Raw genomic sequence first — 26,210 nt, 5'->3', positions numbered from 1 at the left:
CAGAGTAACAAGAGAATAATAAATTTAATTTCATATGTATAAGAGCTCATAGAAATATCAGACTCAAAGAAATGACTGAAGCAGTCAGCTTTTTTTTTTAAAGATTTATTTATTTATTAGAGGGGGAGGCAGAGCAGGCACATGCACACACACATGTGCGAGCAAATGGGGGGAGGGGCAGAGGGAGCTGGAGAGAATCTCAAGCAGACTCCCCACTGAGCCCGATGCAGGGCTCCATCCGATGACCCTGAGATCATGACCTGAGCTGAAATCAAGAGTCAGAGGCTTAGGGGTGCCTGGGTGGCTCAGTCGGTTAAGCATCCGCTGTTAGCTCAGGTCATGATCCCAGGGTCCTGAGATCGAGCCCCACGAGGCGCTCCTTGCTCAGCAGAGAGCCTGCTTCTCCCTCTCCTCCCTACTCATGCTCTCGGTCACTATCTCTGACTCTCTCTCTCAAATAAATAAATAAAATCTTAAAAAAAAGAGAGAGAGAGAGACTTAACCGACTAAGCCAACCAGGCACCCCCAAGCAGGCAGCTTTTATATCTTTTAGACAAATAATAAATTTGTGAAAAATTGACAAGAGAAAAAGTTTGGGCTTGGGGTAGTAAATTAGTGAGGAAGCAACAAGGTTTGCTTACCCAGTCTTCTCAGCTCTAACTTCCCTATCTCTGGTTGTAAGGATGTCTCTCTACCTCCTGCTAAGGGAGGGTAGCTTTCACATCAGAGATTTATTTTCTGCTTTCAGGAGGAAAAGGAGGTTCCAACTGTCCTTCTTGCACTGGTTATTTCTCAAGAAACTCTAATTAAAAATAATACATATGCAAAGTGGTATATTTTGGGGTGGCATACTCTGCCCCCCCTCACTAACCAGTTAGTTTACATGTTGACAAATTGCCAAAGTCCCTCTTCTGAATGGTTGGAAATTGGACACCTGTTCCTTTAAGAAACATTTCTTGTTCGAGTGAGTCATCTCTGTCCTCTCACTTTGGGAATCAAATTTATTTTCTAGATCTTTCTGTTGAGGAATTTTCTTCCTTGCTTGCTGAAGACCAGATTCTGCTCTTGTCTCTTGGGATTTTTTTTTTTTTTAAGCCCTGCTGAATTCACTACTAAATTCTGAATGTGGAGAACAAGAAGTGAATCCGCTGAGGGAGGCAGAAAGTGGAGTTAGCGAAAGTAAAAGGAAACTTCTTCCTGGAGGTGTTTCTATCCCCACCCTCCTTCAAGGGACTTTTCTCTGGCTGGGTGGACAGGACTTAAGAGTCTGGGTGAAATTGGGCAGTTCAGGGGTCTTGGCCCTGGGCACTCTGTGATGTCACTGGGACAGGGTGGAGCAGGTGAGTGCCTGGAGCAGAATGGCTTCTGAATACCATGTTTCCGGGACTCACTCAGTGGGCAGAGTGGGGACACCTCAGGATCCTGCCAGGGCCCCACATCTCTGAGTGGGCTTTCTCTCTGCACCACAGCCGAGGGCTTTGCTACATTTTAACTCTGAGGGATCTCCAATACTCTGCTACATTTCTCTTCTTAGTGTCTCCCCTGCTGCTTCAAATACAGACACAGTGTGTCTCTCCCGCCGGATCAGTTTAGAGATTCCAGGAGACATCCTTTACCTACTTCATTGGTTTTCTTTTCCATTTGGGCAGAGGGTTGAGTTAATCTCTCAGATGCCGCCCACCGCCTCATTGGCACTTTCTTCCATCTCCTCCCCCCGCCACTTCCTACCCCTCCTCCATTGCCCCTCCCCCCGCTGCCTCCCAAAAGACAGCTCTCTAAATCTTTTGATAACTATCACTGAATTGATCTGTATCTTTGCAAAATGTATCGTTGTTTTGTGTGAACACACTATTTTTTTAACTATGAGCTGGAACAAGTAAGTAATTTCTCTGTGCTTCTGTTTCCTCAACATCGTATGGGATTCGTACTACCTCATGAGGCGGTCCTGAGGATTGAATGAGATAATACACGTTAACCACTTGCAACAGTGACTGGCGCTACTAAATTCTCAGTAAGTACTTGCAATTATTACTATTTATTAGTATTATTTGGATTGTATTTTGCTCATTCTGCTTCTTTTTTTTTAAGGGAGCACTCTTGCACTTGAAGTTCTATGTTTTGCCAGGTCCCACTTTCTAAGCCCTATGGGGTATTACATGCTGGACAGTCTTCACAATCCTCTATAAGGACGACATAAGAACTTGCCCACCAATCCTTGGTCTGATCCCACTTGCAAACCTTGGCCAATCTGTTGGGTAGAAAGTGGGTATCATGTTGCCTTATTTTGCATTTCTCAGATTATTAAAGTGTCTGAGCATCACCTCGTACACTTTGGCTTTGTAAGCAAGTCCCTGTCAAGGAACTCCATGTTCAGACCCATTGTCTCTTTACAGGCTTTCTTCTTCTCGTCGATTTGTAGGAACTGTTTGGAGGTCATAGATATTGCTCCTCCCGTGGTAGGTTCTGGGAACACAGACATGAAAGATGTGCTCCTGCCCTTGTGAAGCTCACAGCCCAGCACAGGAACTGGTCACAAAACAGTGGAATGAATGCTTGGGGCGATGCTCAGGAAGAACATCAGGGAATCCCTCCTAGGTTAGGATTTAACTCCTTGTGTTGCTGTGTTCTCACTCAGACTTGATGGGCAGAATGAAGTGGGAGTGAAGGGCATCGATAGTACTTTACCTGGCCCTCTACAGGTGAAGAGGCACTTCCAGACACCTCCTTTAATGCTCTCAGCTCTAAGGTGGGTCTCAGCCTTCTGAGAGCTTATATTCTATTTGGGGAAAGAAAAAAGACAATTTCAAAGAAGAGCAGTGTTTGATTTTTTTTCTTTCTACTTTGAACATCAGAAAACATTTCAGTTGATTCACAGCAAAAAGGCTGGGCTAAGTGTGTTTTGTGCAGTTATATCTCCAGGGCCCAGACCATGCTGAGGACCCTAGGATTTGTTTGTCTCTTTGGTAAGGTCATCTGGGCCTTTCAGGAGAAAGGGCTTTGATTCTAGAGTTTTCCAGGCTGCTGAGGGTAGGATATGGTGGGCTCAGGGCCACCATATTCTAGTGTAGATGGGAAACCATGAGAGTTAGCTGTGGGGCTTAGCTGACCCTCTGAGAGCCATGATGAGGACCCCACAGTTTTCAGATCTCTCAGAAGTGCTCAATCAATATTACTGAATGAAAACATTCAAGTCTTCATAATGAACCCAGAAAAATCTGTAAATTCCTGAAATACGGAATGAAGAGGCTCTTGATTACCATCCAGTCCAACTTCCTCATTTTGGAATGTGGTAAAAGAGGCCCCAAAGGCAAAATGACCCATCCAAAGTCACACAGCCAGAGCCAAAGCTCAGGTGGCCCCGTACCCGCACCCCCCCCCCGGCCCCGAACACCCTGTCCCCTGTTCCTCTCAGATTCTTGCGTTCTGGGAGGAGGTGCTGCTCAGGCGCAAGCCGGCCTTACTCAGCCTAAATGAGTCAGTCATTTCGTAAACAGGAAGTAGAGCGAGCAGTACCTATTCTTCCTCGGCCCTTCACTCTTGTTTCAGTTGCGGCCCTTCACTCTTGTTTTAGTCGCTTCGGGAGAAAACAGGCCTGTGAAGAAGCTGCTGCCACTGTGAGGGTCCCAGGATTGGCTTCTTTGGTAAGGTTGGTTGGGCCTCCCGGGAGAAAGACCTTTGATTCTAGAATTTTCTAGGCCGCTGAGGGTGGGAAAACCATAAGAATTAGTAGTCCCTCTGAGAGCCATGGCGAGAGCCCCGTAGATTCCAGAGCTTAAGGCCCTCTCCAGCTTAGGTGCGGTTTTTCTGGAATGCTCCAAGTATGACTGTTTGTACAGAGACCTTATCCTTAATTGAATCGTGGCCTAAGCAGGGGTAGACTTGGGACTCTGGAAGGCGGGGACACCATCTAAATCTGGGCTCCGGCACATACCACTCTGATTCGTCAGGCTCTGTGGGGTCACTCTCTCTGCTGTAGTGGATTTATTAAGAATTCCTGGTTTTTTGTCTTTTTTTTTTTTTTTAGATTTTATTTATTTATTTGAGAGAGAGAGAGAGAGCACGTGAGACAGGGGAGGGTCAGAGGGAGAAGCAGACTCCCTGACGAGCAGGGAGCCCGATGCGGGACTCGATCCAGGGACTCCAGGATCATGACCTGAGCCGAAGGCAGTCGCTTAACCAACTGAGCCACCGAGGCGCCCCAAGAATTCCTGGTTTTGTGTTTTGGGAGTATTTTTGTCTTTCAAAAATTTCTTTATATTTTAATCTTTGAAAATATTATGATTACATGTCCTTTTTTTTTGGTTAAATTCCTTCACTGGCTTCCAGCTGCAAGCAGAATAAAATCTAAATCTTTGCAGGGCCTGTCGTTGAAACCCTCTAGGGAGATGCTCAAATCTGAGCCTGACACCTCTCCTACGAGCTTATTTCTAAACTGATTTTTCACAATGGTAACATGAAGACGATAATACCAATTTCTTCAGAGACTGGTAGTAAAATAAGTCAAAAAGATATTTTTACGTTTACATGATATAAACACCTGTATATCATAATACAAACATTTATTTATATCAAATACTTCGGGGCATAAATTTATTATTAAAAATATTAAAGATACTTATTGTATAATACAAATCTATTTATATAGAGTTATGATTTAACAGATATCATATAATTGAAAGTGAAAGAAAACTTCCTGGCGGTATTGCATCCCCATCTCTTTCTTCTGCCTTGTATGCATTATATATGAAAATATTCAAATTTATATCTTTTATGTATGTATATGAACACATTATATATATGTATTTACACACACATGCACACGAATATAAGTGGAAGGAAACCACTAAGTGTAACAAAAGAGTTACTTCTAAATGATGAGTTTCTAAGTGATTTTTCTTTTTCTTTTTATACTTTTCTGTACTTTCTCTAAGGAATAAGTGTGACTTTTACTATTTTAGGATCAGAAAAATACAACAATAAATGCTCTTTTATTTATTTATTTTTTAAGATTTTATTTATTTATTTGACAGAGAGAGACACAGTGAGAGAGGGAACACAAGCAGGGGGGAGAGGGAGAGGGAGAAGCAGGCCTCCCACCGAGCAGGGAGCCCGATGTGGGGCTCGATCCCAGGACCCTGGGATCATGATCTGAGCCGAAGGCAGACGCCTAACGACTGAGCCACCCAGGTGCCCCAATAAATGCTCTTTTAAAAATATTACTGTAACAAAGTTTCTAGCCCATGATCTTATGCAGTAAACCTCGGTGCCATAAAACAAGAACCATCCCACGGTCCGTGTACCCATGGATCTCAGTGCCCAGAGGCGGCCCTTTGTCAAAGGTATAAAATTCTGTTGCAGCTAATTGCTTTCCAGGCACTATGACTAGACAGGTGTGTGACGTAAACAAACCAAGACTGAATATTATGTGATAGCGTGTCCTGTAAAACCTGGACCAGAAAGAGGCCTTGCCAACATTTTCCCTACTAACTCTCCATTTTCATGTGATGCAGAAGTCATTTAGAAAGCATTTTCTAATTACTGCAAAGATAATAAAATGAATGAGATGAGGCAGCTACAGAGGACAGGAGCCAAGTGCCAATCATGTTATAACCAAACTCATATCATCCTGGCCTTGGATTGTATTATTATTGTTGTTATTATTATTATTATTATATACTGTCAGAAAATGCTATTAAATATGTAACAAAAGACTTAAAGAAGGTTTATTCCTTTGGGCTCAGTAATTACTACTTCTAGGAAATTATTCTAAGAAAATAATCAGAGGTGTACATGGAGATTTACATCTTAAGATCTTATTCTAAATATAAGCAGAAACTGGTTACATACATTATGGTCCAATCCTATGATTTCATACTTTACAAATTTTAAAATCTGTGCTGTAGAAGAAAAAAGGGACGGTATCAAGATGTACTTACAATATTACCAGTGAAAATTCCACTTATACCTCAGAAATGTGGTATGATAAACTATAAATATATATATATATATAAAATGCTTGGTAGGAAAGATAGTAAAATATTATTAGGTGATTATCTTTGGATGGTGGAATTATAGGTAATTTTTATTTTCCTTTTTATCTTTTCTGTACTTTCTAAAATGAATACAATAAGCGTTGTTATCAGACAAAAATATCGAAGGAAAAAGATTCCGCTTTCGTTTGATAATCATTTAATTCTGTAAAAGGAGATTTTAACAGAGGTTAGAACTGATTTAAAATTTTAAGGACATTGGAGCTAATGGTGCTAAACAGAGCTGGGCCTAGTTTAGATCCTTTCCACCTTATGAATGAAAATGGGTCTTTAAGTAATGATTTTTAGGGCGCCTGTGTGGCTCAGTTGGTTAAGCATCTGCCTTCAGCTCAGGTCATGGTCCCAGGTTCCTGGGATCGAGCCCCGCATCGGGCCCCCTGCTCGGTGGGGAGCCTGCTTCTCCTTCTGCCTCTCCGACTGCTTGTGCTCTCCTGCTCTCTGTCTTTGTCAAATAAATGAATGGAATCTTTGAAAAAAAAAAAAAAGTAGTGATTTTCATCTACATATAAGTCCACGTAGAATAAGTAATACATGCACCTCCTAAAAATTCAAGCGGCAAGCCTGACTTTCCTGCCGCCCCGGCGTCCACTCCACCGCGGGGCTTCTAGTTCCTCTCCTCCCACGCAATCACTGAAGCAGCTTCCTGTGTGTTGGTTCTGTTCAAAGATCTGTAAATACACAAATCCACACACCACTTCATAAGACCTTGTATAGATCACACAAATCCAATCATGGTGGTCTTCCTATTCTTTTTAAATATCTGAGTAAGGTTTCATTGAACTTCTGATACCGATAACGAGTGGTTTCTGCCCCTTTGTTCTGTCGAGCAACACTGCCATGAGCAGCTCTGTACCTGTTTTTAAGTACAGCACGTTTAAGCTAATGCTGGAGAAACTCGTGGAAGTTAAATTGTGGGGTCATTTTATATTTTGACCGATAGGGGCCAAATTACCCACCTACCTATTTTTTTTCCCACCATCTCAAAACACTGGGTATTGCAAGTTTTGTGCTTCACCAATTTGGTAGTTGAAAAATGGTCTTTTGTAATTTCAGTTTGCCTTTTTTTTTTTTTTTTTGGTGAATGAAGTTGAACATCTTTTCAAATGTTTAAAACCATTGGTTTTAAAAAATAAAGCCACTGGTACTTACTTTTCTCTGAACTGTGTACTTATGATCTTTACCTGTTTATGCATTGGATCGTTGGTCTTTATCTTTTTTTTAAAAAAATGACTTTAAGAAAATCAGTCCTTTTTCCCCCAAGTGCAAGATTTATTTATTTTTAAATTTTGTCTGGCTTATTTTGGCAGATTATTTTAGTTATTATTTAAGGACATTTATCAACCTTTCTGTAATGGCTTCCAGGTTTTCTGTTGTACTTAGAAAGGTTCTTTACCACTGCATGATTATTTTAAACAATTCTCCAATGTTTCTTTCCTTAGTATTTTAATTTTCAGGTTTGAGGCTTTGATCCATCTGCAGCTTATTTTAATGTGAAGAGTTCAGTTATGATCCATTTCAGTTTGTTCTAGAAGTCTGCCCAATTGTTCTAACAGCACGTGTGGAAAAAGCCACCTCAATGTCGATAGCCCTTTTTGTAGGTGTGTTCAGTTTGGTTATTTTTCATTGTTAACTTCTAATTAACATGTTAATTTCTAATTTCATCGTTAACTTCTAAAAGAGAATATGGACTGTACTATTTGTGCTCTTTGGAAATCTCGTATTAAGATTTTCTTTGTGGACAATTTTTGTGACTATTTGGTATGTGTTTGAAAGGACGTGTATTTGCTACTGGGAGGAAACACAGAGTTTTCACTTGGGCCACTTCAATCTTCCAGTCTCTTCTACTAGATTTCTATTTTCTGAGAATGGTGTGTGGAAGTTTCCTGCTATTTTGGGGGCAAATAGGTTCTCTGAGTTCTCTTAAGTTCTTTTTTAAAGTTTAAGTTCATCTAATACTTTCTTTTCTTTTAAGAACACAAATGTAAGGGCACCTGGGGGGTTCAGTCGGTTAAGCGACCGACTCTTGATACCAGCTCAGGTCTTGATCTCAGGGTCGTGAGTTTAAGGCCCCCGTTGGGCTACACGCTGGGTGCTGGGTGTGGAGCCTACTTAAAAAACAAAACGAAACAGGGGCACCTGGGTGGCTCAGTCATTAAGCGTCTGCCTTCGGCTCAGGTCATGATCCCGGGGTCCTGGGATCGAGCCCCGCATCCGGCTCCCTGCTCGGCGGGAAGCCTGCTTCTCCCTCTCCCACTCCCCCTGCTTGTGTTCCTGCTCTCACTATCTCTGTCTCTGTCAAATAAATAAAATCTTTAAAAAAAATAAAAAATAAATAAATAAAATTAAAAAAAAACAAAACGAAACAAAACAAAACACAAATGTGGTTGTGTTGCTCGCTCCTCTGATCTGGTCTCCTTTCCTGGTTAATGTGCCCATGGTATGTCATTTCCTGTTCCAAAGATTGTCATTTCTTGCCTTCTCCTTCATTCATTCTCTTACACAACCTTAAACCCAAGAACACACTCAAGTATTTTAACAGTAGTTTCATTTACCTGAGAATATGTGCATACATTCTTCTTACCATATTACAGGAAAAGAGCAATTCTCTTTCCTCACTCCTTCACCCCCAAATTCTAGTTTTCTCCTTCATTCCCCAGAAGAAACTTTTGAATTTGTTAAGTCTCTTCCCAGAACCCTGTTACCTTTTTATTTTCTGCTTTTGCATATGTATCTGTAACCACTGAAAATCTAATTGTATTGCTTTGAGTATTTTTTAAAAAGTAGATGTATTTTTTTATATTGCAATTGCTTTTTTCTACTTTTTTTTTACTGTCATAATAACATGACTTAGATAGCTATCGGTTTTATTTCAGAAGATGGAGGGCATTTTCTTAACTGCTGCACAATATTCTGTAGTGTGACTATACCTTAGTTTATTTAGCCATTTCTATGTTGATGGACATTAGGGATGTTTCCAGTTGTTCAGGGTTACACATTGTGTTGTGGTGACAGTCCGTGCACATATCCTGTTGAGTACACATGTGTTTCTATGGAGTGTGATTTAGGGAATGAACTTGCTAGTTTGTCCCCTTATAGGTCCAGTAGGTTTTGTTTGCTACATTTTGAACATATGCTGTTAGGTGCTAGCCACATATTTAAGATGTCTTTTCTAAATAAAAGTATTTTCATGATAATTGATTGCTTTGTGAAAGATTTAGGCTCTGCAGGCTTTGGGAATCCAGTGCAAAGTGTATCTGTCCAAAACACTTCCTTCTAGTTTCCAGAGTCAAGAAAACTTGTCTAAATAATGATGTAAATTCTAGATTAAAAGGGAGAAAAAGGGTTTTGCCCTGTAATTCCAATTCTAAGAGAGAAATAATCAGAGATATGCACAGGATATGTGAAAAAGCTTTGCAATACAATATTATTTTTAAGAGTAAAGAAATTGAAAATTCCTTAAACTAAATTTTGCTATATCTGCATGCTGGAGATCAAGAAACATTAAAAATATGCCAAAGAAGAATATTTAATGGTGGGGTAAATATTCATTCTAAATATTAAGTGGGGAAAAAAAATAGGTGTATACACCTGGATAAGCAGCCTGATTTCTGATTTTTATATAAATGTATCTTTGCGTGTATGTGTGATGTATGCTATCTTGTGTGCATATGTGTGTGTGTGTGTGTGTGTGTATGATAATGATAACTGTGACCATTTTATAATTTACTATATTCTCAGTTTTCACGCACACAAAAAACACTCCTTCTACAATCAGAGTGGGTCGGGGGAGAGGGAAGTTGTTTTTAAAGGAAAAACTAAAAATTTCCTAGTCTTTCAAGGTACTTTATAAAAAGATTAAAACTTAACCTTATTGTGCAAATAAAAAATATTTCTATTTTAATTAATTAATTAATTAATTTTTAGAGAGAGAGAGGGAGTTGGGAGGAGCAGAGGGAGAGGGAAAGAGAGAATCTTAAGCAGGCTCCATGCCCAGTGCAGAGTCCTATGCAGGGCTCGATCTCATGACCCTGAGATCATGACCTGAGCCAAAATCAAGAGTCGAATGCTTAACCCACTGAGCCACCCAGGCGCCCCCAAAATACTTCTATTTTAACATCGGATATAGAAAATACATGGGTCCTGGTTCACTTGATCATTATTTCAAGTGATAGAATCAGGATTTGTGTTTTCATCCAAGAATGTTAGTTCAGGGAGCTTAAGGACCCAGGAACTCATCCACTTTGCTTCTGGGAGGAAAGAGGTACAAACAGGTTAAGGTCATTTGAGGTTAAGGAAAGTGCCCAGGAGCACAGAGTCTGTGGGATCTAGGAAATGGTGGAGGTGGACAGGAAGTTAAAGGTTTTCTAGTTCAAGTTTCTCAAACTGCAGCCCTCCGGGACCACCTCCTAAGGTACGGGAGCATCTGAGTAAGGAGTCAACCAAGAGTTCTTCAACTTTACAGAGTTTGAAAAACACTTCTTCCCAACGAGTTTTCCACTGGGGAAATGGGAAACCAGGAGGGTGAGGAAAGTACTCAAGTGCCCAGTTCCTGTTGGGTCCCCACAGCCAGGATCTGTTTCCTTCTTTTGGGTTAACCCTCATTTGTTCATTAATTGCTGACCATCACTGCACATGCCTTACAGGACTTAGTTAGTCAAACACTTTAGGGGGTAGGTGTTCTGATCCCCATGTTACAGAGGGAGCACCTAACTCTCAGAGGACCTGAGCTGCCTAGGCCTGGGGCCAGTGCCCCAGACAGCTTCTATCTAAGTTTTGTCAGACCCTAACGCCCCCTAATCTGAACCACTGCACTTTCCCCCTCCCCGACAGTCAGCTGCAGGTGCGCTTCCTGCCACTTCCTGCTGTTTATGATGATACTGCAGCCGTCTTATGAGCTGGGTCCCACACCTGCTCCTCTGAAGAATCCAGTACAAACCCTGCTCCGAGGGCTTGTTTTATCACCAACATGGGCCTATCAGAGCAGGGAGGAGGAGGGGTGACTCAAGGGGCTCACGGGAGGAAGACCCCCAGATTCTGGGCTGTTTGCGTGAAGGTTGTCCGGGGTGTCCACAAACACTGCCCTCTCCTTTTCTATCTGCTCAAACATGTGAGTGTGTGAAAATATCACGTCATCTGATTTGGAGACTGTTTGAAATGGAAGGCTGACAACGTTGACTTGGTTTCATTTCTGCATTGGAAGGCTGACAAAGTTGACTTGGTTTCATTTCCAGCTGTGGGTCCTTGGTCGGTTGTGGGGGCTGATCCCGAGGCCTTTGGGGGACGGCACTGCATCACGTTTTCCTAGCACCATTGTTTCAGTCAGACGCCATCATTTCTCCAGCCTCCAGCCCTTCCAGTCTATCCTCCACACTTTTTTTTTTTTTTTGATTTATTTGAGAAAGAGAGAGCGTGAGAGAGTGCATGAGCAGGGAGAGGGGCAGAAGGAGAAGCAGACTCCCCGAAGAGCAGGAAGCCCGACCAGGACCCTGAGATCGTGACTTGAGCCAACGGCAGACGCTTAACCCACTGAGCCACCCAGGCGCCCCTATCCGCCACGCTTGAAATGTTAATCCCAAACTGGATGACATTACAGTCCTTTCTTAGCTCCCCATCACCTCTGGGATGAAACCTGAGCCCTTTCCCCCACAGTACAAGGCCCTTTGTAATGGTTCCTGGCCACGGCTTCATCCCTTTTCCCACCATTCCTCCTCCCAGACACTTCATGGTTACTTTTTTGAGCTCCTTGTGGTTGCTTGAATTGACTTGAACATTCTCGCCTCCATCTTTTGCATAAATTATTTCCTGCAAGAATTGTCCTTTCCCACCTCCTTCCCAAAGATGCCTTCCCTCCAGGAAGCCCTTCTCCCTGGTTGAGTTCCTTCCTCTATATTCCTACGGTGCCCTGGTCACAACTCTCTGACTATTGGCTAATTTGTGTATCTACCTTCCAAAATAGTGAGCTAGTTGAGAGCAGAAACGTGTCCTGTTTGTTTTTTTCTTCCCTGTGTCCTCAGTAAAATGTCTAGTGTATAGTAGATAATAGCACTTAATGAAGGAACTGGTAAATGGTACTTCTCTTCCTCATCTGAACATAATATTGTATTTTGACCTAGGCTACGACGACACTCTCCTGATACTTGACCAACATGAATTTCAGCAAATGCCTCTATAATATTGGAGAGCAGCTGGACAGTGATGAGCTGGCCTCCCTCAAATTCCTTAGCATGGACTACATCCCACAGAAAAAGCAGGAACCCATCAAGGATCCCTTGATGTTATTCCAGAGACTCCAGGAAAAGAGAATGTTGGAGGAAAGCAACCTGTCCTTCTTGAAGGAGCTGCTTTTCCGAATTAATAGACTGGATCTGCTGGTCACCTACCTGGACACCAGCAAAGAGGAGATGGAGCAGGAACTTCAGATACCAGGCAGAGCCCAGATCTCTGCCTACAGGTGGGGACAACCTCCACAGTTCAGGCACTGGGAGGTGTGGGTGCAATGGACACATCTTTGTGGGTAGGGCTGATTGCGGGTGTCTGTGTCGTATGACTTTGGAAGTTCCTCGAAGATGTCCCACCAGGGCCAGATTAAGAAATTTAGAGATCTTATATATAATTCAGAAAAAAAGTTAAACCATAAAATAAAAAATTTGTTTCCAAAGTGAAATATGACCTGTAGGTATGCTGATATTAAAACAGCCATCTTCTGAATTGTCTCTCTCCCCGTTCTGTCTACTCTTCTGTTTGCCTCTGCTCTGTTGATGTCCACGTCCTGTGCTTACTTTGCCCATTACTGGATAAAGCATCCCTGCTGCTTCTCCGAAATCCCCCTCCCACCTGCATGTGGTTGACTGTGGACGTTCTCAGTGGGGTTCTAGGCTTTTACTCCACCCTGAAAGACTTGCTTCATAAGGTTCTCCAATGGGGGCTGTGTGCTGCCCGTCGTGCTGGGCCGGCCAGGCTGGGCCCCACAAAGACTGCCGAGCCCCTGTGAGCCCAGCTGCTGCCAGGAGGACAGTGGCGACCTCAGTCATCTGTCCAGCCGCTGCCTTGCAGCTGGGCCTCTCCCTGCCTGTGGGGCAGTGGGACCCAGGGCTGATAACAAGCCATGTTCTCTTACGTCTTCACGAGTCAGTAACAGACTTTTTTTTGTGTGTGTGTGTGTGTGCAAAATGGTGATTTTATTAAAACACGGGCAGAAAGAGCAGCACCAGAGTTGTGAGGGATGACTGATTATATAGGTAACAGACTTTAAAAACAGGCACACATTACCAACTTTTGTCTTTCAACATGCCCTATTACCAGACGCTCCTCAGCGTTATTTTTAGCTTCCCTTCTGAAAACTTCTACTCCAGCCTTAGCTGTGACGCATTTCATGGCCTCTTCTCTCTTGTCAGTAATGATGGCAAGTGTGATGGTACGTTCTCACTATCCCCTACTAGCCTGGCCTATTTATGAATGCCCTGGTCCTCAGTCTCAGAGACCTGAGATTCTGGCATGTTCCCTACCATATCTTTCTCTGCTCGAAGCTTGAGCATTTTGATAAGTGACAAAAGAGATATGCTGGGTGTATGAGTTTCCAAAGGCTGCTGTGGAAGTCCCACAAACTGGGTGGCTTACCACAGTAAAGACATTCATACTCTCACAGTTCTGGGGGCTAGAAGTTTGAAATGAAGGTGTCAACAGGGTTGGTTCCTTTGGAGCTCTGAGGGAGAGTCTGTTTCATGTTCCTTTCTCCCTAGCTTCAGGTGTTTGCAGGCAATCCTTGGTCTTCCTCATCTTTTCGATGCATCACTCCAATCTCCTCTCTGTGCCTGTTTTTCTGAATTTCCTCTTCTTGGAAAGCCACCAGTCGTTGGACTAGAGCCAACGCTGGTCTAGTGTGACCTCATCTTAACAAGATTATATCGTCAAAGATCCTTTTCCCAAATAAAGTCACATTCATCCATCCAGGGTGGACATGAATTGGGGAGGAGAGTCGGGGAGGACATCATTCAATACTGGATAACTTTGTTTTAATGGGACTGTGACATCTTCCTAATGATTTTTATTTCATTAAGGCAGCAATTAATCTTAAAAAACAACAACCTTAGAACTAGGAGGGTCTTATCTTGTGCCCACCATCTTGGTCTTCTGAAGGTTGCTCTCCTTCTGTCAGGTAAGCAAGGCTAAGGCAAATTGTCAATGTCAGACAGTGACCTGTACTTCTCTGGTGGAAGGCTGAGTCCCAAACAAGGGAGGATCTGTCTGTCAAATCTTTTTTTTTTTTTAAAGATTTTATTTATTTATTTGTCAGAGAGAGAGAGAGAGAGTGAGAACACAAGCAGGAGAAACAGCAGGGAGAGGGAGAAGCAGGCTCCCCGCTGAGCAGGGAGCCCGATGCGGCACTCAATCCCAGGACCCCGAGATCATGACCTAAGCCAAAGGCAGACACTTCACCGATTGAGCCACCCAGGTGTCCCTGTCTGTTAAATCTTTAACACGTTAGCTTGGGAACAAAAGGGTCAGCACAAATACAATCTACTGTTCATCATTGTTGGATATTAGCCAGGAAATAAAAAGTATGCTAGAGTGGCCACTTTCCATTTACGAGAAAGCACTAGACATTTTTATTTTCAAATTATAATTGCTGCCTATAAAATCAGTATCTTATAAACTACCCAGGTTTATTTCTAGACAGTGACGGTACAAGAAAGCCAGTAGATTTTAGTAATGAGGAAAGTAAGAGGGCAAAACACCTTATAAGAAAGGTAAAAGGGCCGGTAACTTTTGACTGGACCCAATCTTGGCCAAACTGAGAAAACTTTGGAGAAATACTTCTAGGGTAGAGACTCCAGGAGAGGAAGGATGAAATAGATGATAATCCTGAGAAACTTCTGTTTGTACACTATTTTTATTTTCAGAACTTTAATTTTCTAATTTAATTTGAAGTTAGCATGTTTTTGTGTTATTTTCCTTTACACCACAATGGTGAAAGGTTTGCTGACTTATTAAACATTCCTTTGTTCCTTCAACAGACATATCCCAAGAACCTCTCATGGATTAGGAAATAATAATGCCTGTTGTGTATCGAACACTCAATGTATTGCCAAAGATTGGTTTAAGCACTTCAGATAAATTTATTCGTATTATTCTTAATATGTCCCAATGGTATATTGTATCATGTACAAGTTTACAGATGAGGGGAAAAAGTGTACAACACGTCTACAGTCACACAGTTCTTAGATGATGGAATCAAAGTTCCAACGCCAGTAGCCCAGGTCCTCTGCACTTAACCTCTGCACCTCATGACCCACCGGGCTTATGGAAACAGAAAGGGCACATACCCTGCTCTCAGGGGACTCAGAGGGCTTCATAAGCAGACAATTATAACATGTGTGTAAACTTTCTGGTGATACAAAGGCACAGTGTGGTGAATGCAGCCTTGAGGACACTCAGGCAGTACTTGAGCTGTTAGTGGGTGAGTCTGTGTCTGCAGATGGGACAAGGGAATGGGGGTGTGAGCAGCACAGCATACAGGGGTGGGGGCAGGGCAGCTGTGTGTGTTTGGAGAGGAGATGGGGGCAGGTGCTGAGGAGTTGCTAGAGAAGCTTGAAGAGGTAGGCTGGGCTCAGTGCACAAAGGTTTGTATTCCAGAACCAAGTGTGGGGCCTTCCTACTGATGTTGATGGCCAGGAGAGCACTAACAAGTTTTAATTTAGGAAGTGATGATCCAGGGCACCTGGGTGGCTCAGTCAGTTAAGTGTCTGCCTTCGGCTCAGGTCATGATCCTGGCGACCTGGGATCAGCCCCGCGTTGGGCTCCTTGCTTGGTGGGGAGCCTGTTTCTCCCTCTCCCTCTGCCTGCAGCTCCCCCTGCTTGTGCACACACACTCTCTCTCAAATAAATAAATAAATCTTTTAAAAAGACCAGGAGGTGATGATCCAGTTTGCATTTTGAAAAGCATAATTTCCAAAATAAAAACTTTTTTTTTTTCCTACTGCAAAAAGCTCCTGATTTTATAGTGAAGGACCAAGGAAAAATACAATTCATTTAACTGAAACTAACTGAACGGCATAGTTAGCGGACCTTAACTCTGTTAAGGGTGGAGTAGCTGGGCATGAGTCAGTAGTCTGTCATGTCACTGCAGCAGCCTCTCTGCGAGGATTCAACTCATAAATTATGTCATTAGCTGTCTTTCATTTAAGGGGAGGTGACCGGAATCAAGTTTCCACTGCCACTTCTTTTATCAAATGGGAAATTATTTGAGAAACCATTTCTAAAGTGTCTCCATTTCCCACCACAGGGTCATGCTTTTTCAGATTTCAGAAGATGTAAGCAAATTGGAATTGAGGTCCTTTAAGTTCCTTTTGAGCCAGGAGATCTCCAGATGTAAACTGCATGATGATTTGGTAAGACCTGGTGTTTCACCAAGATTTGGTCCTGAGGTTGAGTTAGCCGGTGGGGATTGCTGCGACTGGAGAGAGGGCTGGTCCAGTAAAAGCAACCTGGACTCTCACTTTTCAACCAGGGGAGAAGAAAAGAGTGGTTGGACAGACAGCAGTGTTGCAGATACGATTCCTTCGTATACTGAGAAGTGCTGCTCAAATTGTCAGGAGCATGGCAGGGTCAGTAGCGAGGGGAAGAAGGCTGGTTGTGGAGGCACAGCCCGTTGCGGAGCCCTGCAGAGCCAGGCAAGACAGTGGTGAGCTGGAGACATCTCCCCACTTCTGCAGGCTCTGCAACCACCTGGGACCTGGAACTCTGTGCGTGTGCGTGCATGCGTGTGCGTGCGTGCGTGCGTGCGGACTCTGTGCGTGCGTGCGTCCGGACTGGACGTGGATCACGTACCGGAGGCAGTGTCGGGAGAGATGCAGTCCTCAGCGCTGTCACTCTGGGGACCAGGCTACAGTTGTCTCAACCATGCACCTAGGCTATTTCACAGACGTCCCCTAAAGGTGTCCCCGGGTGGTTGCAGCACAGGGCTTGGGGGCTGGGGCCTGGGTGACACCTGATGTCACTTTTCCTCTACCTTCTCATTTCTCTCTTCCTGGGCCAGAAAAGACAAAATTGCTTCTCTGGTGCTCTATTGGCTTTATAAGACCAGGATATCCTGTCAGGAGGGTCAGCTTGGGAAGCTAGGGTGGGCCCTCTCTGGACAAAGTGGACTTAAAAAAAAAAAAGAAAATCTCATCTAAAAGCCGGTATGCCTCAACCCAGTCTTCCAACTTTATTTCTCTTCCTTCTAGAACTTGCTTGATATTTTCATAGAGATGGAGAAGAGGGTCATCCTCGGGGAAAGAAATTTGGACACCCTGAAAAGAATCTGTGACCAAATTAACAAGAGCCTGCTGAAGAAAATCACGGATTATGAAGAATTAAGCAGAGGTAGAAATAACTTGACAGCTGTGAATTAGCAAAATGTATTCTTAAATTGACAAATCCCTCTATGTCGAGATTGTTTCTAATCAAATATGTGTTTGTTTTTTAATTCAGAGCAAACAATGAGCCCTCAAAGAAGTCTAGATGAAGTTTCAAATGGTAATATGCGAAATACGTATTTAAGACTTACTCAGTTAATTTACTATCAGATACCCCCATTGCCTCCTCTCCCCACAACCTTCTCACACATCCACATCTTAATGGTCTTGCTCTCCTAAAATCAAGAAGGCTCCGTGCCTCCTTGTCACCTTCTTTACACATTGAAAGGTACACACCTGCTGTCAAAAGACATAGACCTTGCAGCCCTAGGCTGACAAGTTTAAAATAGGTGAAGAGTCAGTCAGTAAAAAGATTTTTATTCTGTGGACTGCAAGGATATTATGTTCAAGGCGGTCTGTGAGTTTTCATTTTAAAGGGGACCTTATGATATCCTGGGTGCTCTGTGTTTCTTTACCAAAATCCCTTCTCTGCTATGTTTCATTCCAGATATGTCTCAGTTGCTTGTAGGGGAGGACTCCCGAAGGGTACTGCCAATGTCCGACTCTCCAGGAGAACAGGACTATGAATCGGAGGTGTGTAGAAATTTGGACTCCTTTTTCTCTTTAGTTGCTCATTCTAGTTCTTGCATTCCTCAGCTTTTAAGCGGTCAGATAAACTAGTAAGGGGCAGATGCTTACTGGAAATTTGGAGAACTATAGAAAATTTTCAGAAACAGACAAATTTAAAATGTGATTTTTTAAGTTTCAAAAGTAAAAAAAGTGTTAAAATTTTATTTTATTTTATTTTTTAGATTTATTTATTTATTTGAGAGAGTGAGAGAGAGAGCGCATGTGAGCAGGGGAGGGGCAGAGGAAGAGAGAGAGAGAGAATCCTAAGCAGACTCCTCGCTGAGTGCAGAGGCTGATGTGGGGCTCCATGCGGGGCTCAATCCCATGACTTGAGCACAAATCAAGAGTCAGATGTGTAACCGATGGCACCACCCAGGCACCCCTAAAATTTTATTTTAAAACCAAAGACAAAGGCACTGGAATAGTTGGAGGGCCGAGAAAGCAAGAAGCCTCCTGGCAACCCTTTCAGCAGCTGCCTCAGCCGAAGTGGGAGAAGGCTTTGGGAGAAAAGTCTAGCAGGCCCGGGAAAAGCAAAGCCTTTTCTTTTAGGCTGACATTTCAAAACTGTTTCTCCACGGTGATTTAGGGGTAAGCAGCAAAGGCTCATGATCTAGCCATCTCTATGTTCTCATCTCAATGAGCCAGTGCAAGAATTGCCTTTCTAGACAATCACTTTAGTTTATTAACCTTCAAAGATTCACCAGCCACATTCTGATTCATTAGCCTGTTCACTCCTCTCTGTGATGGGAAGCAGAGGAAACCCTGAATGCTATCAGTCCAGTGGGAGACTTGAAATTAAGCTGAGAGAGACCAGTTACAGGTGGGCTCCTGAGCAAATTACCAGACCTCTCTAGGTCTGAAAACCAAGGATTTGCCAAAGTCATGTGGCACTTTGCAAATAGCAAAGCACTCTACCGAGTGTCGTCCCCACTGAACAGCTAACTGTACTGAGTGCCAGAGAGATTAGGTAACTTGCACAGAGTCTTAAGGTTATTACGTAGTAGAGCCAGGAATTTGAGCCCTTAGCGCAGAGCACTTTTCTCTACCTTGAGGAGCTGCATGAATTTCCCGACAAATGCTGAGTATCTCGGCACTGAAACAGCCCCGGGAAAGTCAGGACGCAGGCCCGTCTCTGACTGATGCTGTCAGATACGAGAGTCTGGGTACTGTAACCTGCAACATAGCCAAGACCTGCCTGCTAGTCCGTCTCTCTCCTCCACACCCTGTGGTCCTGAGAACCAAATTAAGTCGTCGGCTTTCAAAGTCCTGGGACCGTGCTATGTCCCGTGTGAAGGGCAGGCCCTCAGCTGTTAGCCCAGAAAAACAGATGAGTTGACTAGATGGCCAACAGAATAACAAGGTGACAGAGAGGCAGCCCAAAGATAGCATGAAGACGTTCATTCATTCAGCAACTCCTGATTGAGCTCTCACAAATTAATAAATTCTAGTTCCTGCTGCAAATGTTAGCTGCCTTGAGCAGAAACAAGAACATATGAAAATATGTTCTGATGACGACAGTATTAATAGATGTGCAAAGTGCTCAAGAGGCCCAAGTGCTGGGACCCTGATTTTACACACTAACTGTGGGGCAGAAGTCTGGGGATCCTGCGTGAAGGGAACGGGTGGAAACTGGTTCACCAGAGAAATGACGTCAAGTTGAGGGAGGGCTGGTCAAAGGACCCTTGCATCCCAGTTTGGCTAAGGGGACAGCCCAACTTCTTACTAGGGAGTTGTTTGTTCACATCTCAAGTGTTTGACCCTCAGAGTCAGCTCCTGGGTTGGATTTTTGTCTTCCAGGCATCGGAGAAAGTTTACCGAATGGAAAGCAAACCTCGAGGATATTGTGTGATCTTTAACAATTATGACTTTAGCATAGCACGGAAGGAAGTACCCAAACTTCAGAACATTAAGGATAGGAATGGAACAGACTTGGATGCAGGTACAGTAGGACGCTGAAAAGAAGTGAAATATTTCTAATACCTAAGTTTTTTTATCAAAAGGGGAGAACAAAAACTGTACCAATAGGGCCTCATGTTTCAGGAAAAAAAATGGATAAAACCATATTTCCTTGTGGAAATGAAGAACATTTTTATATATTTGCTAATTTTCTGCTTTTTTTTTAAATTCATTTTTTAATCAAAGTAATGTATATAAGATAAAATATCAAATCTTACTAAAAGGCTTATAGTAAAAAGCAACAACAATAAGCTTTGCTTTTAATTCAACTTAATGAATAGTGCTTCTGTAGAATGTATTAAGTATTAGGTGAAAACATTGCCTTGGGATCAAGAACACATATTGTAATTATAAAAGTTGGGCAGATGAAATTGTGAGTCTTTAATAGAAATACCATTTTCAAATATTAAACTAGCCAGAAATTCTTTTGCTCAGCCTCTTTAGGAGGAGCAACTTAAAAGAGAACTTATAAGAACTTACAAGTTAAATGAAAACTTGTGAGAACTTATAATTTAAACGAAAAAATAATTTTCAGTGTGTGAACATAGAAATGGCTACTACTAAAAGTGACAGAAATAATCCAACTCATCCAATATATTTTTGAAAATGGTGTTTATGAGTCATAACATCAGGTAATGCCTTATTTTTTTAACTGAATAAAGTTTAGAAAATTAATGTAGGTTGATTTTAATCATCAAGACTCTGCTAATGGTCTCTTAACACATATTCAAGCAAATCTATTCTAAGATTTCAAAAGCCACAGAGCTTTAAGTCCATTGGCTATATCACTCATCATCATATACCTTGGTCTTGAAGAAGAGAATTCAGGCCTTTGATTGCCATTCTTTTACTATCAAAACTTTTTTTTTTTTGTAGAGAGAGAGAGAGCACAAGCATGGGGAGGGGCAGAGGGAGAGGAACAGAGAGAATCTTAAGCAGGCTCCACACCCAGTGCGGAGCCCATTGCGGGGCTCCATGTCGCGACCCTGGCATCATGACCTGAGCTGAAATCAAGAGTTGGACATTTATGGGGGCGCCTGGGTGGCTCAGTCGTTAAGCGTTTGCCTTCAGCTCAGGTCATGGTCCCAAGGTCCTGGGTTCGAGCCCCGCATCGGGCTCCCTGCTCAGCGGGAAGCCTGCCTCTCCCTCTCCTACTCCCCCTGCTTGTGTTCCCTCTCTCGCTGTGTCTCTGTCAAATAAATAAATAAAATCTTAAAAAAAAAAAAAAGAGTTGAACATTTAACTGACCGAACCACCCAAGTGCCCCACTATCAAAACATTTTTATTAAAATAATATTTGATTGTATTTCTGTCCTTTGGTCAAAGGGTAGGTACAAAGTTGCAGATATGTCACTTATTTAGAGATCTAATGAATGACATAATGACTATACTTAATAATACTGTATTGAATACTAGAAATATGCTAAGAGAGTGTATTGCAGGTGCTCTCATCACACATACACACACACAAAAGGAATTAAGTATGTGAGGAGATATGTTATTAGCTTGACTGTGATAATTACATCACTGTGTATATAATCAGTTTTATGCCTTAAGTATATACAATTTTTAGTTAAAAAAAAATCAGGCACCCTGAAAATGTTGAAAGATTTTGACTAGATCTTAGAGAACTTGGACAAAAAATAAGGTTATGCATATGGAAAACAAAGCAATGAAAAAATAATGCAATTACTAATTCCAGGAAAGACAAAAAATTTAATAAAAAAGGAAACATAATTAAAGAATATTGTTTACATAGTACTATTGATTCGATTAAAAGTTGTAAATAACTGTATAAGAGCATCAAATGCTCATCCTCCATAATAAGAACTCAACACAAAGTCTAAAATTTATAAGTAAATAAATAGCAAAGAGCCCAAATTCATTACAAAATGGAGGTGAATACCAAAAAATAGTTGTAAAAAGTTGAAAGTGGTTGCCTTCATGGAACATGACTGGGTAATAGGGAGAGTTAGAGAAGGGATAGCTTTTTGTAGTAGGCCTTTTAGTTCTACTTGATTTTTTAAACATTCATATCTTGTATTTTTCTTAAAAGATTTATTTATTTGAGAGACCAAGTGCGAGTGGGGGAGGGGAGGAGAAGAGGGAAAGGGACAAGCAGACTCCATGCTGAGCGTGGAGCCTGACATGGGGCTCAATCTTCACGACCCTGAGATCATGACCTGAGCCAAAATCAAGAGTCAGACACTCAACCGACCGAGCCACCCAGGCGCCCCTCATATTTTGTATTTTGATAAACAAATTTGAGAGTTCAAGATAAAATAAGTATGAAGCTTCTATTAAAAAAATTTTTTTTTTGCTTTTTATTTTGATTATGTAAGTAATACAATCATTATTTAGATTGGTTTGGTAGTAAGCCTAAATAATAGCTTACCCATCTTATAGACTAGTTGAGAAAAGACAGAAGGCCAACAATAGCACTCTCCCCTTTCTCATTTGCCTCAGGACTGGAAGTGTTTTCAGCTGGGGGCAATAAATATTAGAAAACTATGGAATTCAGCCAGTGATATAAAGGGTCTTGTTCTTCAGTTCTGGTTCAGATTCTTTGTACTCCAGCATCTCTCTCTCTCTCTCTCTCTCTCTCTCATCTATCTATCTATTTGACAGAGAGAGAGAGAGAGGCAGTGAGAGAGGGAACACAAGCAGGGGGAGTGGGAGAGGGGGAAGCAGGCTTCCCGCTGAGCAGGGAGCCCGATGCGGGGCTCGATCCCAGGAACCCAGGATCATGACCTGAGCAGAAGGCAGACACTTAGCAACTGAGCCACCCAGGCGCCCTCTGGTTCAGATTCTTAATCTGATCAGTGTTCTCTCTAGCTCTGGACTGTGGTTTGGGGCTTATTCTGGTGTAATATGACCTTTCTTGTTTCACTTTTCAGATGCTTTGTGTCAGACCTTTAGTGAGCTTCATTTTGAGATCGTGCCTTTCAGAGACTCTACAGCCATGAAAATCTGTGAGGTTCTGAAATCCTACCAAAGCATGGACCACACTAGCAGGGATTGCTTTATCTGCTGTGTCCTCTCCCATGGAGACAAGGGCATCATCTATGGCTCTGATGGGCGGGAAGTCCCCATCTATGAGCTGACCTCTTACTTCACTGGCTCAAAGTGCCCTTCCCTTGCAGGCAAGCCCAAAATCTTTTTTATTCAGGCTTGTCAAGGGGATAACTACCAGAAAGGTATAGCTGTTGAGACTGACTCCGAACAGAAGGAAGCTTATTTAGAAATGGACTCGTCACGGCAGAAGAGATATATCCCAGAAGATGCTGACTTTCTGCTGGGGATGGCCACTGTGAACAATTGTGTTTCCTACCGAAACCCCATGGAGGGGACCTGGTATATCCAGTCACTTTGCCAGAGCCTAAGAGAAAGATGTCCTAGGTAATTTTTGCCTACTCTGCCCTTCATTCGTTTCTAAATTTCTAGTTATGGATGACATAGCTGTACTTCCCAGGTCAGTTGCAAAGTGGGAGAGGGGGGGCAAGTGTTAACATCGTTAGTTCATAGAGACACTTACAGCAGAGTTTCTTTTATTTAGTGCCTGAAAGGACAGTCGGGGTATCATAAAGCAGGGAGTGATGGTAAAGTCAGTTCAGCTCTGTTTTTAGGCAGAAACATGACTCAGCCAACTCAACTAGTTTTGGAAGTCTTCCAACAAGGTAATAACCCATTTCAATGGTTAACATCCTCCAGCTCTGTTAAAGTTCTATCATAGCTAATCAACCCTCTTGGTGTGTTGTGGGAGAGAAGTACCAAAGAGTAGAAACCCTTTATATTCCCACTAATTTGGCCTGATGTGAAGCTACAAAATGTGGGAAAATATCCCTCCCTCATTTATTATACCCTATGCCTCCTTTAGTTAAATGATGGTTTTGTAGTCACAGTTCACCCAAATGCACACATAACTGACAGGTGAATAGCAAGAAATCTTCTAGCTCTATATCTCATCATGCTTTAAGTGTATGAAGAGTAAGAATTTCCCATGGCAGGGGCGCCTGGGTGGCTCAGTCAGTTAAGTGACTGCCTCCGGCTCAGGTCATGGTCCCAGGGTCCTGGGATCGAGCCCTGCATCGGGCTCCCTGCTCAGCGGAGAGCCTGCTTCTCCCTCTCCCTCTGTCTGCCGCTCTTCCTACTTGTGCTCTCTATCTCTGTTAAATAAATAAATAAAAATCTTAAAAAAAAAAAAAAATTTCCCATGGCAGATCAAGGAGTGAAACATAACATCACCACCATGTTTTCCTTTTGTAACTTAGACCACGAGTCCTACAGAGGCTGGTGAGAAAGGGGTGGAGTGGTTGCAGGAGACATTGGGTTTTCCCTTGCCCAAAGTGATTGTAGATGATCACAGAAGCAGAGGATGTTTTTGGCGGGGGGGCATTGAGGTGATTATGGGGGCAAGTGGCATAGTACGTGGAAGAGTAAGGTACAAACAGATCAGGAGGGAAAGAACCCAAATCTGATGTTGACTCTGAGGTTTCTGATGATCAGTAGAGATCTTGAGTAAACCAAAGGTAAGTTATTAAGCTCTGAAACTACTCCTTTTCCTAGAAAGCTTTGACACGTCTTAGTTTAGCAGCTTATGATTTCAAATGCCTGGCATTTTGAAGGAAGGAACTGTCATTAACTAAGTAGAGTGGATGAAAGGGTTTGCTGGTATTGTTTCCCCACAGATGGTCACAGTGTTGTTGTTTTTCAGGGGTGAAGATATTCTCACCATCCTTACCGAGGTGAACTTTGAAGTGAGCAATAAGGATGACAGAAAAAACATGGGGAAGCAAATGCCACAACCTACTTTCACACTGAGGAAAAAACTCTTCTTCCCTCCTAATTGATGCTACTGTTTAGCTGTATAACACTATGCTTAATTTATTTGTTAGTAAAATGCTGCTTTTTTTTTTTTTTTTTTTCTTTTGGATGGCAGGAAGGGGAGAGAATCAGAGTCAGGACAAACTAATTCCTATGCAAATTTAAGCCTAAATCTCTGGCTTTGCAGTAATAGCTAGAGATTTATAGCCCTAGGTAGGATTTTAATTTTATTTTTGATTCGATGAAAAAGTTTTTAAAAAACTTAGAGTAGATAAGAAAATATAGAAAGTTTAAAAGAAATGTAACATCATAAATTTAGGTTCAAAAATGGTGGCAGAATGAATGTTCTTTGCACATCTCTCATCTGCTTCCAGCCTGGAATAATTTGATTCCCTTCAAATTGTTAAGCATTTAAAAAAAAGTTAAGGATATCATGCGAAAGCTTTAACCTGGAACACAGAGTTAATGGTGGTGCAGAGATTTTATAAGGCATAAGGAGATGGGGAATGAGGAAAGCAATTTCCCACTTGAGACCTCAGAATAAGTGAATGTTGTTCAAGTACTGGGAGACACATTCAAGAAAACCATAATCCTTCTCCTTTCTGTGAAAGGGCTGATTCCTCATTCCTGGTTCTTATGAGAATTAGTCATATTTACATTCCTGCTAACTGGATATGCTTCTATGGAGCAGAATGTGAGATAAAATTGTTAAAAGGTACTGTTGGGACTTTTTTTTTTCTTAAGTAAGCTCTATCCACCACCTCCCCCCCCACCCCCACCCCGCTGACCCCCACCTCACGACATGGGGCTTGAACTCACAACACCAATGTCAAGAGTCACATGCTCTATGAACTGAGTCAGCCAGGCACCCCTAAAAGGTATTGTTAAAAAGGAGAGAGGGGCACCTGGGTGGCTGTCGTTAAGCATCTGCCTTCGGCTCAGGTCATGATCCCAGGGTCCTGGAATTGAGCCCCGCATCGGGCTCCCTGCTCAGTGGGAAACCTGCTTCTCCCTCTCCCACTCCCCCTGCTTGTGTTCCCTCTCTCACTGTGTCTCTCTGTCAAATAAGTAAAATCTTAAAAAAAAAAAAAAGAGACAGCAGCGGCACCTGGGTGGCTCAGTCGTTAAGCGTCTGCCTTTGGCTCCAGCATCTGTCATGATCTTGGGGTCCTGGGCTCGAGCCCTGCATCAGGCATCCTGCTCAGCCGGGAGCCTGCTTCTCCCTCTGCCCTTCACCCCACTTGCGTTCTCTCTCTCTCTCTCTGTCAAAATCTTTAAAAAAAAAAGAGAGAGAGAGAGACAGCAGCCCCAAATAGAGTCACTTGTGCTAAACCCCATGTCAGCAAACCAAGAC

The 26,210-nt window shown here is 42.6% G+C and overlaps 1 protein-coding gene across 3 annotated transcripts; it reads left to right on the top strand.

Annotated features, from left to right (window-relative positions):
• The first annotated feature begins 1,147 nt into the window (after positions 1-1,147).
• On the top strand, positions 1,148-25,595 carry CASP8 (caspase 8). 3 transcript variants are annotated; one of them, XM_032404639.1, is made up of 11 exons: positions 1,148-1,340; positions 1,940-2,011; positions 3,572-3,641; positions 12,164-12,501; positions 16,333-16,438; positions 17,276-17,414; positions 17,523-17,567; positions 17,955-18,040; positions 19,874-20,015; positions 22,930-23,431; positions 24,747-25,595. In XM_032404639.1, exons 4-11 carry the CDS (start codon positions 12,197-12,199, stop codon positions 24,880-24,882), a joined length of 1,461 nt encoding a protein of 486 aa, XP_032260530.1. In that variant the 5' UTR covers positions 1,148-1,340; positions 1,940-2,011; positions 3,572-3,641; positions 12,164-12,196; the 3' UTR covers positions 24,883-25,595. The 3 variants fall into 3 exon arrangements, with proteins under 3 accessions (XP_032260530.1, XP_032260537.1, XP_032260524.1); XM_032404646.1 differs by lacking the exon at positions 3,572-3,641; XM_032404633.1 differs by lacking the exons at positions 1,148-1,340; positions 1,940-2,011 and having other exon boundaries at positions 3,525-3,641.
• Positions 25,596-26,210: the final 615 nt, after the last annotated feature.

This window comes from Phoca vitulina, unplaced genomic scaffold (genome assembly GCF_004348235.1).
Source record: "Phoca vitulina isolate PV1807 unplaced genomic scaffold, GSC_HSeal_1.0 scaffold1, whole genome shotgun sequence".
Lineage (NCBI taxonomy): Eukaryota > Metazoa > Chordata > Mammalia > Carnivora > Phocidae > Phoca > Phoca vitulina.
This window is presented reverse-complemented; position numbering and strand designations above follow the sequence as displayed.